Source organism: Patella vulgata, chromosome 9, assembly GCF_932274485.2.
Source record: "Patella vulgata chromosome 9, xgPatVulg1.2, whole genome shotgun sequence".
NCBI lineage: Eukaryota > Metazoa > Mollusca > Gastropoda > Patellidae > Patella > Patella vulgata.
Genome location: NC_065887.2, coordinates 24,807,845 through 24,823,639, shown reverse-complemented (window position 1 = coordinate 24,823,639; position 15,795 = coordinate 24,807,845). Strand labels below are relative to the sequence as shown.

General features: G+C 32.4%; 1 protein-coding gene across 1 annotated transcript in view; it reads right to left on the bottom strand.

The window, feature by feature from the left end:
* LOC126831518 (titin) overlaps positions 1-15,795 on the bottom strand; it is a 354,899-nt gene that overhangs the window by 234,384 nt on the left and 104,720 nt on the right. The window contains exons 104-109 of the mRNA XM_056103456.1: positions 10,625-15,667; positions 9,902-10,048; positions 9,581-9,756; positions 9,139-9,307; positions 5,910-6,032; positions 15-518 (exon numbers count right to left, since the gene is read on the bottom strand). Coding sequence (XP_055959431.1) covers positions 15-518; positions 5,910-6,032; positions 9,139-9,307; positions 9,581-9,756; positions 9,902-10,048; positions 10,625-15,667 — 6,162 coding nt within the window. The remainder of the gene's footprint in view (positions 1-14; positions 519-5,909; positions 6,033-9,138; positions 9,308-9,580; positions 9,757-9,901; positions 10,049-10,624; positions 15,668-15,795) is intronic.

Below are 15,795 nucleotides of genomic sequence, written 5' to 3'. Positions count from 1 at the left end.
ATTTTACTTCTTACCTTTTGTAAATACTGGAGCTACTCCTTCTAATTTTTGTTCAACATCAACTTGGTCTGGAACTATTTGTGCTTCTTGTTCCACAAGTTGGTACTCTTCTGTTTGAAGAGTAATGTCTGGAGCAATTTCCCTTTGTGGACTAATCACTGATGGTTTGATTTCATCCACTGGTTCTTCTTGAACCAAAGTGACTGTTTCATGGGTTTCCTTTACGGAAACTTGAACAGTTTCAGTTTTTTCTGTATCAAAAGTTACATCTGACGGTTTATCAGATGCCTCTCCTTGCAATGTCATCTCTTCTGAAACAGTTTCCACTGTTTTCTGGGTGACAAGGGTATGTGAAACTACCTCCGTCTCGACATGTGTTTTATCTTCAAGTGTGTCGATAGTGATTACCCCCGTGCTTTCGGGGACACTTTGTTCACTCACGCTGACTTCCAGACCCTCCACAGTCTCTTCCTTCTTGTCAGCGATTTCTGTTGTACTTTCGTCCGATGTAGGGATTTCTATGTAATCAAATGGAGAAAAATGTTTGTTGAATGCTGAGTTTTATAACTATGCACCTGATACTAGTACTGGTAAATAATAATTTAAAAAAAGGAATGACAATTTTTATCTCTGGATAAATAGATATTTAATGTTGTTTTTGTTTTTGCACAGTATCATGTTATTGGGTGTGTGTCATTTATTCAATTTTTGTTTTCATTGTGGATTTTATGTATGAGTGAGATTGAGGATTCAGAACATCTTTCAGCTTATCCATATTATACTTATATGGCTTAATCAATATGAGAATGTATACAGGGTTGTTTCAAATATTATTTATATGACAAGCACTTTCAAAATGGGTTATAGGATGCATTTTCAAGTTTAGTGTCCATTCCAAATAATCACCAAATATTGAATTTTGAGATTTTTCATTTAATTTTTTAATAATAAAATTCTGGTATATGCATTACAAAGATGTTACCTTTATTATGAGACAAATACATTCATAAAATTTACTTTTTTGTGTTTTCGATTGCATGATCATAATACTGAAATTTCTAATTTAATCATGTGATCATTTTTAGTTGTAAAATTCATCATCATAGATTCGATATTATGAGAAAAATACATTCCTCAAATTTATTTTTTGAGTTTTGGATTGTATGATGATACAAATACTGAAACTTCTCATTTAATCATGTGATATATTTTAATTGTAAAATATGTGTTGACAGATGCCATAGTTTCTACTTATAACCTTTTTCTGGGAGAGCTTGTCAAATATCATTAGGATGATGACAAAAATTCCATTATTGGTATATGAAAAACCTGATTAGTTTTATGTCATGTAAGAGCTTTGAAACATTCATTGTAAAAAAATGATACATGATGTTTGATACCAATACAATTATTGCATGTATGTCACTATTTCATAAGAAAAGTTTTCTTGGGAGTATTTCAAAGAAGTCCTAGACAGCTTCAGGAGATATACCGGTAGGTGTTAATTTGAATAATCAGTCCCCTGAGACTACAAGGACGAAAATGCAGCCATGCTTGAAACCAAAACATAATCTTATAAGATAAAAATCATAAATGATTTGTTTTATAAAGCTGTTAAACATTGTTATAGCAAATTGATTTTAATTCTTTTTCAAGAGTAATTTGATAATTATTAGCTATAAATTTGTACAAATGTGACCTGATAACCAAAAACATTAATGATTTCCATCTTACATCATTTTGTTTTTTTTCTATTCAATTTACTAGTTTCCAATAAGTGAAATTGATTAAGATATATAATTATAATGGCAAGGGACAATGGATACAAACAGTTCAGGAAATTCCACATTTTTTCGGATGCAGCAAACCATCAGATCTCTGATATCATGGAGAAGCGAAACAATATGGATACAATAACTATGATTAATGCTCAAAACCAAAGGGTCCCTGTTTTCTCTCTGTGTAAATTTGTCTTGGAAATTTTTGTTTGTTTGCAAATCAAATTCACTTGTCTGTCAACTTTCCATAATATTATGCATATGACTCATATAAAGATGCTTAGAGGGCCTCTAACATCTGTGCACACCATTTTCAGATGATCTTTCTATGTTTGAAAAACTAAAGGCATATCCTTGTAAGTTGAGGATTGTGGATTTTTGTTCTACAAGCTAGAGTGCAAGGGATAATGTAATTCTATGCTGCCGTCCCTTGGAACAGGTTATGTGGATCCTAATCAATAAGCCAGCTGATTAATTTTAAAGAATTCTGTTGATTTCTAAAACAAGTAACCATATAGGTTTTCTAGCTTTTTGTTTTAAAGTGTTGAAACTATAATAGTTCTCATATTTGTAATATCTTGATAAATGCCAATGAACAATTAGAACATCTTTACATATCAAAACACTTCTTTAAAAGTTAATAAAGTGGCTTAAATCTCTTCATACAGCTTCTTTGCATTTGCAATTTCTCTCACAGAATATTCCTTTATTCCTTTCGGGAAATCTACTTGAAAGAAACAAGTTATTGACAATATAACCGTCTTTCTAACAAAGTTTTGTGAAGATATTCAGTTGTGAGAAATTACCAAGACAAACTGAAGAAATACAGGGGAACTTGTCAAAACTCATATGCTGCGAAACCTCAACAACATGTTAGAAATTAAAATGAGTGGAACTGCAAATACACCATTGATGAGTTATTCAGAAGTCAATTTAGACAAGTTGCACTGTCCTTCCTTCCCCCTTCCTGAATTTTCTCGATCTTCTTCAAATGATAGGTTGCCAGGTTATGAATGGAACGTACACAGCAGCTAAGCAGTCTGAACAGTCCACTAAGTTTTTGTATTGTGAATCTTTAGGTAAATGAAAAGCCAAATATTAAATCTGTATATCATAGGTACATTGATAAGTTTCTATAGCATAAATGCACAATAACTTTTGTCATTTGAGCATTCAGAAGAATTTCAAAAGTGATCAAGGGCAATTATTCTGGAAATTGTTTAAAATTTAAGATTCTTGTTTCACTAATCTGAATAAGCATATCAATTCAAAATGATAACGTTAGGGCATTCACAAGATTCTACAAAGTGGTCAAGGGCATTAACTCTGGAAATTGTTGCAATTTAATATTATTCTTGTTTTTCTAATTTGAATAAGGCATATCAATAATGCATTTAGAGTATTCACAAGATTCTACAAAGTGATAAAGGGATATAACTCTGGAAATAGTTAAAATTTTAAAGGATTCTTTTTTCACTAATTTGAATAAGAGAGAGAGAGAAATGGGGTTTACCGTCCACTTGACACAAACTAGGTCATTTCAGGACTAACACATGGTACAATTTTATTTCAATAATTCGCTTGCGCGTAGGGGTCTTTAGCAGTGGGGGGAAACCGGAGGACATGGAGAAAACCCACGAGGTTGGACAGGCGACCCTACTCCTTGTCACGTACAACCAATTTAAATAAGGCATATCAATTAAAAATGATAACCTGTAGAGTATCCATAAGAAAATGAGGACGTGGTCAGACAGAAAGGGGAGACAGCAATATACACCACATTTCAATGTGGACGTATAAATACTAGATTATGATATATGAGAGTATGGTGTTTCTGTGTGTTGAAATTTGAAAGCAATGTCAGCCATGCAAGCTTGTTAATTCTGTTAATAAGACATCAGTTAGTAAATGAAATTTGATATTTTTAATGATTGGTTAGAATTCAATTTGAACAAATAGTCAAATGCATGCAAAGTGAAAATGATAACTTTTGCATTAAAGAATATCTGAATATTATTGACTGTGTATAAAATTGACAGATTACTTAATAAATTATTATCTTATGTTATGAGATTTGTGCATAATGATAATTTTTTTTGTCTGTTGTTTTAGTAGTTTTAAAAATCTTTTAAATGATATCATATTATGCCAAATAATATCAAAATGATTACCTTCTGCACATTTTGTATGCCTGATCTTCAAATTTGAGCTAGTGATGTATGGAGTTGAAAGTGGTGCCAAAAATGCAATTTATCCAGAAAATATGTCATTCCTTTTTTATCTTATATTTGAACAATAATAAAATAAATTATACCTGTATACAAATTTCAATACCTTAAATTTCTGTCTTAAAAAAAAGAATTTTAAATCAAATTTACCAATTAAATAGAATAATAATATAACTTATTAGAAGAAAAATAATTTTTTCTATTCAATAACCATGCAACAGTCATACTTGTACATACACAACATACATCTATATTCATCAAACAAACTATATAAAAACAAACATGCTTCCGTGTTTCTCATGATTTTAAAGAATATTTATAATACAAACGAAAAATACTACTAATCAAAACTGATTTTCAAAAATTTAACTGATTACTGAATTTTAACCTCCCACCATTTTAAAAAGAAAGCCAAATTTAATATATATTAAGAGCATTCATACCCATACAAATGTAATATCGCTAGGCTGACTACCAAATTAGATTTAATAAAGTAATTATAAACTTGTACTTCTCAATTCTACTTCTTTAACAAAGGATTTACATTCAAATAATCAATAAGAAAACAATATAATCACACTAAAACAGGGAAAAAACAATCAAAAAGCAAATATAATATTTTAATAACATAATAAAAATAATATTCAGAGTATATTTGCCTTTTAATTGTGATGTGTTCTGGGCAAGTTTCTTACTAAAGACATTTAACTTTTTACTTATATAATCGATAAAGTAATTGAAATACAATTACATAATCTTTTTTTTTTCACAAATAAATACAAACAGAAACTTGATCAGAAATAATAAACAACCAACAAAAATGCAGGAAGGCAAGCATCAATTTAAACAGGTGAGCAAAGAAATCACTTTTTCAAGGGTTCTAGATATAAATAAATAAATAAATAAATACATGTAAACAACAACAACAGCACATGCTAAGCTGACTTCTCTCTCAGCATGCATTGTGTGTATGTATATAGTAATTGTGTCCTTTAGCTTTTCTATTAAATTTATATTTTAACTCAAGAAAATGGCAGTGATAAAATATTTTATTATAATTTTTGAAAACTTTAAATAATATAAATAACAATAATTCTGTAATACATATAAGTGAAGTCACACAAAAAATTATACAAAAATATAATTATATAATATATTCAAGCTACTCCTTTAAATAAATCAATGATTTCAAAGCTCACCTGCTTCTGAATGAAGGTCAATATATTTTAAATTCAAATTACCAATTTTTTTCTGCAGTCAGGGGGTATGACAGAAAAAAATATTTGTTATTTGAATAAAAAATATAGCATACAAATCAAATTTAGTTGCAATCTACAACTTTGTTAATGGTCCATTTGACAAATACATGCAGTACATTATCAAAAGATAAATAAATTTTGTAAAGAAAATCAATAAACTTTCCAATTTGAAAATGAATTAGCTATAACATGAACATTGTACTTATTGCATAAATTTACCAAATGGTTCTGTATATCTCATGCTCAGAAATTCAAGAAAAAAATTGTTTTTTAAACGTTCAGCTGCCATAGATAGCCAACGACAAACAATTATTTTCACTGCTGCCTAGGTTTTGGGATTTGTGGATTAAAATATGATGAGATGTCTGACATTTGAGATCATACCTTAGCACTTTGGCCTCTGCCATTTTAATGAAAAAAGTTATAATGAAAAAAATTATATAAGTTAAAGCTTGCTGCCTTAGGTTGATTGATTTTTATGTTCTTTTATTTTAATCAAGATGAAGAAGTGCAACCAAAACACGACCAAAAGCATGATCCAAATCCAAACAACCACCAAATCAGTCTTATTAACAACATAACCACTATTACAGCTAGCAAGAATTCCTGCATACTAGCATCCTCAATATTTATTGGTTCCCAACCTAATGCCAAAACTGAAAGTTCAGAGCTGGGCTTTTCATGGACTTGAGTAGATTCTTCCACAATCTCTTGTGTGACTTCAAGACAGAGTTGCTCAGGTTCACTCTCGGCAACTGTTTGTGGTTCTAGAATGAAATAGTAGCAAAACAACTTACCACAATGTATAAAAAATATACTCCTAAAAATGAAAGCTGTTCAACTTAAAGATCTGGAACTATCCAGGCCCAAATTGTAACAAAGTATTATAACTTAAAATGAGTAGCATCATCCTCTCAAACCAGAAGTAATCCATACTTTTAGCCTTAACATAATTAATTTAATTTCTGTTTGTTGGGTAATAGCCTCACATTATCTCTAAGCCAAATGTGATACGAGTATCTTAGTTAGACCTTGTTACTTTATTCAACGTCAGTTTCGATAGACTGATACATTCAGGCTTTATTTAAAAGATAATACAATAATTGTGAGGATAAAATTAGACAATGATGAATTGGTTTCATGAAAGTCCATTTTCAGAATAGAATACTAAACTTAAGTTGAACATCTTTTTGTATAAACAGTTACTGTACATAGCCCATTAAAACAGCAAGATTTAAATTTTTCTCATTCTAACATGCCAAAGAAAGTGAACCCAAGTTTAATAAAGGCAACAAAAAAACAACAAAAATATGGTGTGCATTGATCAAATCTGAAGAAAACTATAGAAAGAATAAAATAAAGTTCAACATCAAATTAAAGAATAAAAGTGAAAAGATGTAAAATCTTGTGATTTGAAAAAAAAAGGTTACATAGTGTATGAGAAAGAATCGAAAAAAAAAGTGAAAAAGTCACTGGGTATTCTGTATATCACTATATATATATAGTATTCAATACAAGAATTACCAACATGACATTTTCAATACGATTTGTTCATAGCCATTAAAGTGGTGAACAAAATGAAATTTCTTGTGTTTAAATGAAAGGCTTTGGAATGTTCAGATGACCACATGAATACAACTAATGGAAAATCATTTCAAAGCGCGCTGAATTTTTCTTTGCTTTGGTTCAATGATGACCTCTGAAGTCTGCTCCATCCAAAATATTTCTACTTCAACTTCTATTGAATAAAATTCTTGTCTCACAAGCCGTTCCTCAGCATTCAAAAACCCTGGCACATGCAGAAAAACAAAATCAATCATTTTAACAAAATAAAACAAAGCACACACAGAAAAATGAGAGTTCTAATAGTGATATTCTTATGCAGTTAGATTTCAGATTTCAAAATCTCAACTAAGTTTATTTTCATTTATAGATCAATTAATAAATGTTTGTTGTGTGTAATTTGGAAATCTCTATTCTTAATCAAAAGAGTTTTAAAATAATGTTAGTATGTTAACCTTCAGTTATAATATATTAATTTCTAAGATTTTCTAGTATCTGATTTTAATAATAAAAAAAAAAACAAAGAAAAATAAGTAAAACAGTAAAGAAATTTATAGAGTAGAAAGTTTATAGTGTCATGCAAATGATGACAATAATTGTATTAATTTTTTTATAGTTTATTTCATAAAATATTCTATCCATATATTATAAAGGTTATCGCTATGTACAACTCAATTTTAAAAATGTGAGATACTAGTACTATATTATTATTACTATTCTAATCTGATTAATCGCAGTTATATCAAAAAAAAATAACATCTTAAATGAACAATTTGTATGAGAACACCCACTCCCACCCAATCCCCTTCATATCATTACCTGCATTTGTCATTAGGCCAAGGGCAGATGACACTGGATTCCATCTTTCAAATAAATTACATATTGGGACCACAACCCATTATACAGGTTCCTCGATGATAATACATACTTGTACTTAGTTTTGCAGACAGTGGTAGGATATATTCCAAAACATGTGAAATTGGTGAAATCTGGTTGGATTTTGACAATTTGTCCATTTAATAATAATTTTTAAGGAAACTGTAGAAACCAGTAGTTAATATGAAACATTTTCCAAAAAAAAACCCTAGATGTACCATGGCATTGGCAATCATATATGCAGAATAAAAACATTGCAATTATTTTCAATTTAACTACCATTCAAAAAGGGGTGAAAAATAAAAAGGGAGCTACAGTTTAAAATCATCAACTATATCATATATCTCTACTATATAAATGTTCTATATTCTAAAGGGTATAACAAAAAAGAAAAGAAATTCACTAACATCAATGCATTCAATTTACATAAATCTTGCCATTTTACACAAATATACATAAATATTATGGGTCGAACATGTACACATGCCCACATTCTACATCTCTCATCTTCAAGTTCTTTTCAGAAATGGCTGATTTTCCAGCTATCAAGATGAAATAGAAACCGTTTAAAATCGGCATGTAGAATGTGGTAATACTGTACAATTAAATAATAATAAGCTGCAAATGCTCGATAGCCCTGAACACAATTAGCTTAACTTAAATTATTCATCTTAACCCCCCCCCCCAAAAAAAACCCTAATCTAAGTTTGTGATACATTCCATGTATAGAAAGGGCAAAATTATGATCATCAAGAAAGAATTTAACTTTATTCCAGGTCATACTCAATGACAATCGTAAACATAATTCATTGTGTTAAAATAAAGGGGAATAATTCAAACTTATCAACGGTAAATTATGTGTTGATTCTGCTTTAATCAATCAAATGATGTCTTAGATAAAAATATTTTTGCTCTATGTCAATAAGTATATTTATTCGAATATCGCTACCCATTTTGTCAAATTTTTCAGGAATACATTATAGTTAATGAGTAAAAAAAAAAATCAATCTCATCTGTGTTGAAATTGTAATCCTATATGTCTTAAATCATAACAAAAAACTAATTTTGTTTAAAATATTATTTCTGGTTCAGTCACTGGATAATCAAGTGATAACATCTTGATAATAGATCATTTCATGGTTATTAAATTTGGAATTAAGGCAACTATGATGACCCGTGCACATCACGTATATATGCCTTGCTTAACCAGTAATTCAAAAAAAGTTATTAAAAAAGAACAAATAAGATATGTTCACTATAATTGAAGTCAAGCTTAAAATGGATCATTGAAGTGTTCCGATTGTTACAAATCAATTCATAGAAACAAATATTACACAGAAGCCCATTTTACTAGAGAGTTCGCAGAACCATGAAATGACTTATAGAAGTGTGACAATGAAAGTAAGGCAAAATACAGTTGTTGGAAATGCTTACTTTCAACGAAAATTTCAATCCATGTTTTGGCAACGCCAGCTTCATTTTGAGCTTCACAAATGTATTTGGCTTCTTCATCGGCTGTGATGCTATGAATAGTTAGTGTACAGCGGCCATCTTTGTGGTATTCAGTAACGAATCGTTCAGTTATATCTAACTGAAGTTCATCCTGTAATAAATTGTTATTAAACATAAGTTTATTTACACATATTCTTTTATAAGTATGTATTTATTAATTATCTAAGAAATATTCAAATCATCTAAGTCAATTATTTTTTTAATATTTTATTAATCTTACATTACCAATTAAAGACCATTTATCAGGATTTCATATTGCAACTGGATATAAACTCTCAACATCAAAATATTTTGTTTGAAGTCGACTGCAGCCATCATCAAGGCTGATATGGAAATCATTTGAAGTTTGGATATGAGTACTCACCTTAAACCACTTAATGGTAGGAGTTGGTTGACCAACTACAATACATTCAACAGTAACTGACGTGCCTTCGAATACTTCAAGTTGTTTTTGGAGGGTCTGCGTGAAACGGGGTGCTTCATGCGCTCCAATTTCTTGGACTGAAGGAGCGGCTTCTTCTGGCTGCTCCTTAGGCGAAACTAAAAAATTTGAAAAGCAACTTAAAAATAATGCATTAAACAATCCTTTACTACGTTGTAATATCTATTGTAATCACTGTCAGTGATGAAAGAATATACTTTATAAATCATTTCATGTACAAACATGAATTTTATCAAGGCTTACCAATTTCTGCAGGACTTTCCTCTTGTTTCATCTCAAAAGCAACTTCTACCTGTTGCGTTTCTTCAACACTTTCTTCTTTGATCTTCACAGTTTCTGATATGTCAATATCAGTGCTTATTTCTGGGGTTACTTCTTCAAGTTTCTCAGCTGGAAATAAATAATGTTTAATGGAGCTAAATCTACATTCTTTGGAGCTTAAAATGGATGGAAATCTGTCTAAAAGCACATATTCATGTAATATGAGTACATGTAAACTGATTTACATTCACTTCTTAAAACTGTTATAGTAACTTTTAATCAGTTGAGTTTCTCTAAATATGATAGCAGTTCAAGTTGAATGGCAGTCACTCATGTCTGTTTAGTCCAGTCTACATGGGAAGTATGGTTTGACATTTCACTTATGCACTGACATTTAGCCTCGTTCACCAAGGCACCTCATTACAAATCACACTTGAGATCATTGTAGTGTCTTACATTTTTGATATAAGGAGCCCATATTTTCATGGTAAGATAACAACATCACTATTGATTGGATGATTGGAATGTACCAATAATTCATCATATTTATGATACTGAGTTAGAGCTTTATCAATATAATTTTGTAAGCTTTAAATTAGTTGCTCACATTCAGGTAAATGTTAAATGCGATTTTATGTAAAAATGCGCTAAGTATATAATGTTACATTTTTCATATATGCATACTATGTGATGCAGTTAACTTACGTTTAACTGTGATATATGCCGCTGTTGTAACTTTGCCATGTTCATTTTCTAGGATTACCATATATTCTCCTTCATCATCAGCAATCACTTCAGGAACAACAAGGCGACTGAAGCCATCATCAATACTGATATGGAAATCAGTTGAAGTCTTGATTGGTTGATCATCCAAGATCCATGTAACCATGGGCGCTGGGAAGCCAACAAATGTAACTTCCAAGTGTAGAGTTTCTCCTTCTGCCACAGTAATGTTCTTGTAAGTTGAAATAAATTCTGGCTTTTTACCTTCAGTAACAGGAGATTCCTCTTTTACTTGTACGGGAATAGATTCCTCTTTTGGTATTTCAAATTCTGCCTCTGATGAAATTGACAAAACTGATGATTCCTCTTTTATTTCTAACTGTGTTACAGTGCTTTCTTCTAAAGCAGACACTTTTTCAGACAATTCTGTGAGTACTACAATTTCTGAATCAGCACTTTCTGATGGCTTTTCATCTTCAATAAATTCTTCTTTAGATTTAACTTTAGTAGCTACATCTGTTTGTACAGTAATAGTTTCTTTGATTTCCTCAATTGTTTCTTCTGTTGGTGCTTTGACTTCAACATCAACACCCTCTGATGGTTTCTCTTCCTCAACTGTTTCTTCTTTAGCCTTAACTTCAGAAACAACTCCACTTTCCACTGTAATAGTTTCCTTAATTTCTTGAATAGTTTCCTCAGCTGGTGCTTCAACTTCAACATCCACACCTTCTGATGGTTTTTCTTCCTCAATGATTTCTTCTTTGAATTCTATTTTTGATACAACATCAGCCTGTACTTCAATGGTTTCTTTAATTTCTTCAATAGTTTCTTCAATTGGTGCTTCGACTTCCACATCAACACCCTCTGAAGGTTTTTCTTCCTCAATAACTTCTTCTTTGATTTCTACTTCAGAAACAACATCAGCTTTTACTGCAATCGTTTCCTTTATTTCTTCAATGGTTTCTTCTGCAGGAGCTTTGATTTCAAGATCCACACCTTCAGATGGTTTCTCTTCCTCAACAATCTCTTCTTTGGCTTCTACTTCAGAAACAACATCAGCCTGTAATACAATGGTTTCCTTAATTTCTTCAATGGTTTCTTCTGATGGTGCCTCTATTTGAAGATCAACACCTTCAGATGGTTTCTCTTCTTCAACAACCTCTTCTTTGGCTTTTACTTCAGACACAACATTTTCTTTTACTGCAATTGTTTCCTTTATTTCTTCAATGATTTCTTCTGCAGGGGCTTCTATTTCAAGATCAATACCTTCAGATGGTTTTTCTTCCTCAACAACCTCTTCTTTGGCTTCTACTTCAGAAACCACATCAGCTTGTACTGCAATGGTTTCCTTAATTTCCTCAATAGTTTCTTCTGTTGGTGTTTCTATTTCAATATCAACACCTTCAGATGGCATTTCATCCTCAACAGCCTCTTCTTTGGATTCTACTTCAGAAACAACATCAGCCTGTACTGCAATGGTTTCCTTAATTTCCTCAATGGTTTCTTCAGTTGGTGTTTCTATTTCAAGATCCGCACCCTCAGAAGGTTTTTCTTCTTCAACAACCTCTTCTTTGGCTTCTACTTCAGAAACAACATCAGATTGTACTACAATTGTTTCCTTAATATCTTCAATGATTTCTTCAGTCGGTGTCTCTACTTCCAGATCTTCACCTTCAGCTGGTTTATCTTCTTCCACAAGCTCCTCCTTGGATTCAACTTTTGAGACAACATCAGCTTGTACTGCAATTGTTTCCTTAATCTCCCCAATAGTTTCTTCAGTTGGTTCTTCTATTTCAAGATCAACAGCCTCTGAAGGTTTTTCCTCCTCAACAATCTCTTCTTTGGCTTCTACTTCAGACACAATATCAGCTTGTACTTCAACTGTATCCTTAATGCCGTCAATAGTATCTTCGGTAGGCATTTCTATTTCAAGATCAACACCCTCAGATGGCTTTTCTTCTTCAACAACTTCTTCTTTGGCTTTTACTTCAGAAACAACATCAGGTTGTACTGCAAGGGTTTCTTTAATTTCATCAGTGGTCTCTTCAGCAGGAGCTTCTATGACAAGATCAAAAATCCCAGATGGCTTTTCTTCTTCAACAACCTCTTCTTTGGCTTCTACTTCAGAAACAACATCAGGTTGTATTGCAATTGTTTCCTTAATCTCCCCAATAGTTTCTTCAGTTGGTGCCTCTATTTCAAAATCAACAGCCTCTGATGGTTTTTCCTCCTCAACAACCTCTTCTTTGGCTTCTACTTCAGACACAATATTAGCTTGTATTTCAACTGTATCCTTAATGCCGTCAATGGTGTCTTCGGTAGGCATTTCTATTTCAAGATCAACACCATCAGATGGTGTTTCTTCTTCAACAACTTCTTCTTTGGCTTTAACTTCAGAAACGACATCCGGCTGTACTGCAATGGTTTCTTTAATTTCATCAATGGTTTCTTCAGCAGGAGCTTCTATGACAAGATCAACACTTTCAGATGGCTTTTCTTCTTCAACAACCTCTTCTTTGGCTTCTACTTCAGAAACAACATTAGGTTGTACCGCAATTGTTTCCTTAATTTCCTCAACGGTTTCTTCAGTTGGTGCCTCTATTTCAATATCAGCATCATCAGATGGTTTATCTTCCTCAACAAGCTCTTCCTTGGATTCAACTTTAGCAACAACATCAGCTTCTACTGTAATTGTTTCTTTAATTTCTCCAATTGTTTCTTCTGTTGGTGCTTCTATTTCAAGATCAACAGTTTCTGATGGTTTTTCCTCCTCAACAACCTCTTCTTTGGCTTCTACTTCAGAAACAACATCAGCTTGTACTACAATAGCTTCCTTAATTTCTTCAATGGTTTCTTCGGTCGGTGTCTCTACTTCAAGATCCTCACCTTCAGCTGGTTTATCTTCTTCCACAAGCTCCTCCTTGGATTCAACTTTTGAGACAACATCAGCATGTACTGCAATTGTTTCCTTAATCTCTCCAATAGTTTGTTCAGTGGGTGCCTCTATTTCAAGATCAACAGCCTCTGATGGTTTTTCCTCCTCAACAACCTCTTCTTTGGCTTCTACTTCAGACACAATATCAGCTTGTACTTCAACTGTATCCTTAATGCTGTCAATGGTGTCTTCGGTAGGCATTTCTATTTCAAGATCAACACTCTCGGATGGCTTTTCTTCTTCAATAATTTCTTCTTTGGCTTTTACTTCAGAAACAACATCAGGTTGTACTGCAATGATTTCTTTAATTTCATCAATGGTCTCTTCAGCAGGAGCTTCTATGACAAGATCAACACTCTCAGATGGTTTTTCTTCTTCAACAACCTCTTCTTTGGCTTCTACTTCAGAAACAACATCAGCTTGTATTGCAATCGTTTCCTTTATCTCCCCAATAATTTCTTCAGTTGGTGCCTCTATTTTAAGATCAACAGCCTCTGATGGTTTTTCCTCCTCAACAATCTCTTCTTTGGCTTCTACTTCAGACACAATATCAGCTTGTATTTCAACTGTATCCTTAATGCCGTCAATGGTGTCTTCGGTAGGCATTTCTATTTCAAGATCAACTCCCTCAGATGGCTTGTCTTCTTCAACAACTTCTTCTTTGGCTTGTACCTCAGAGACAACATCAGCTTGTATTGCTATGGTTTCCCTAATTTCATTAACAGTCTCTTCAGCAGGAGCTTCTATTTCAATATCAACACCTTCAGATGGTTTCTCTTCTTCTACAGTCTCTTCTTTGGCTTCAACTTTAGAAACAACATCAGCTTGAACTGCAATGGTTTCTCTAATTTCCTCAGTTGTTTCTTCACCAGGGGCTTCTATTTTAAGATCAACACCTTCAGATGGTTTTTCTTCTTCGACAAGCTCTTCGTTAGCTTCTACTTCAGAAACAACATCAGATTGTACTGTAATGGTTTCCTTAATTTCTTCAATGATATCTTCAGTAGGTACTTCTATTTCAACATCAGCACCCTTGGTGGGCTTTTCTTCTTCAACTGTCTCCTCTTTTGCTTGAACTTTACTTACAACATCACTTTGTAATTGAATAGTTTCCTTGATTTCCTCAATGGTTTCCTCTGTTGGGGCTTTAATTTCAACATCGGCACCCTCTGATGGTTTTTCTTCGCTCACAATCTCTTCTTTAGCATCGACTTCAGAAAGAACATTAGCTTGTATTTCAATTGTTTCTCTCATTTCTTCAACAGTTTCTTCAGTTGGTGCCTCAATTTCTACATCAACTCCTTCTGTGGGTGTTTCTACAATAATTAATTCTTCCTTAGGTTCAACTTCTGAGACAATATTAGATTGTATGTCTATTGTTTCTCTTATTTCCTCAATAGTCTCTTCAATTGGTGCTTTAATTTCAACATCAACACCATCTGATGGTTTTTCTGCTTCAATAGTTTCCTCCTTGGTTTCAACTTCTGATATAACATCAGCTTGGACCGCGATTGTTTCCTTAATTTCTTCTATGGTCTCAATCTCTGGTGCTTTGATTTCAATGTCAATTGTTTCTTTTGATTGCTCCACTTCAATCTGTTCTTCAGTTGTCATTTTTGCTTGAAAAGTTTCTCGAACCATGACTGTTTTTTCTTCAGTCCTTTCAGACTGAACTTCGGCTTCAACCTTCTGTTCAAAAGGGATAGTTTCCTCAACACGTTCTAATTTGGTGCTCTTGCAGGTGATTGTTGGTCTTTCATACACAACTATTTCTAACTCGGGAGCAGTAGATTCAAATTCTATTTTTTCCATTTCAATAGTACGCTTCACTACACTTTTGTCTTCAGTCTTCTCTTCAAGCTGTACTTTGATTTCTGTTTCAGATCTAGATGGAGATATCTGTATGAATTCCTTGAAAGTTTCATCTTCCTGTTTTGGTAACTCTGTCCTTTCTTGTTCCACTTGCAAGGTCTCCTTATAAGTGACTGTCTCCTTTGTTTCTACATCAACAGATATTTTATCAGTTTCTCTTTCAATAGTTATTTCTTCACGGAAAGTTTTGTCTTCCTCTTCTTCAGTTTGATCACCACCTAAAATTAGACAAGAGTGAATAAGATAAGTTATCAAGCATTAACATTTTTATATACCGTACTGTCATGTACATCAGATGTCTAAATAATATTTTCATGAAGCAAGACAAGGTGGTCATTCTTGTAAT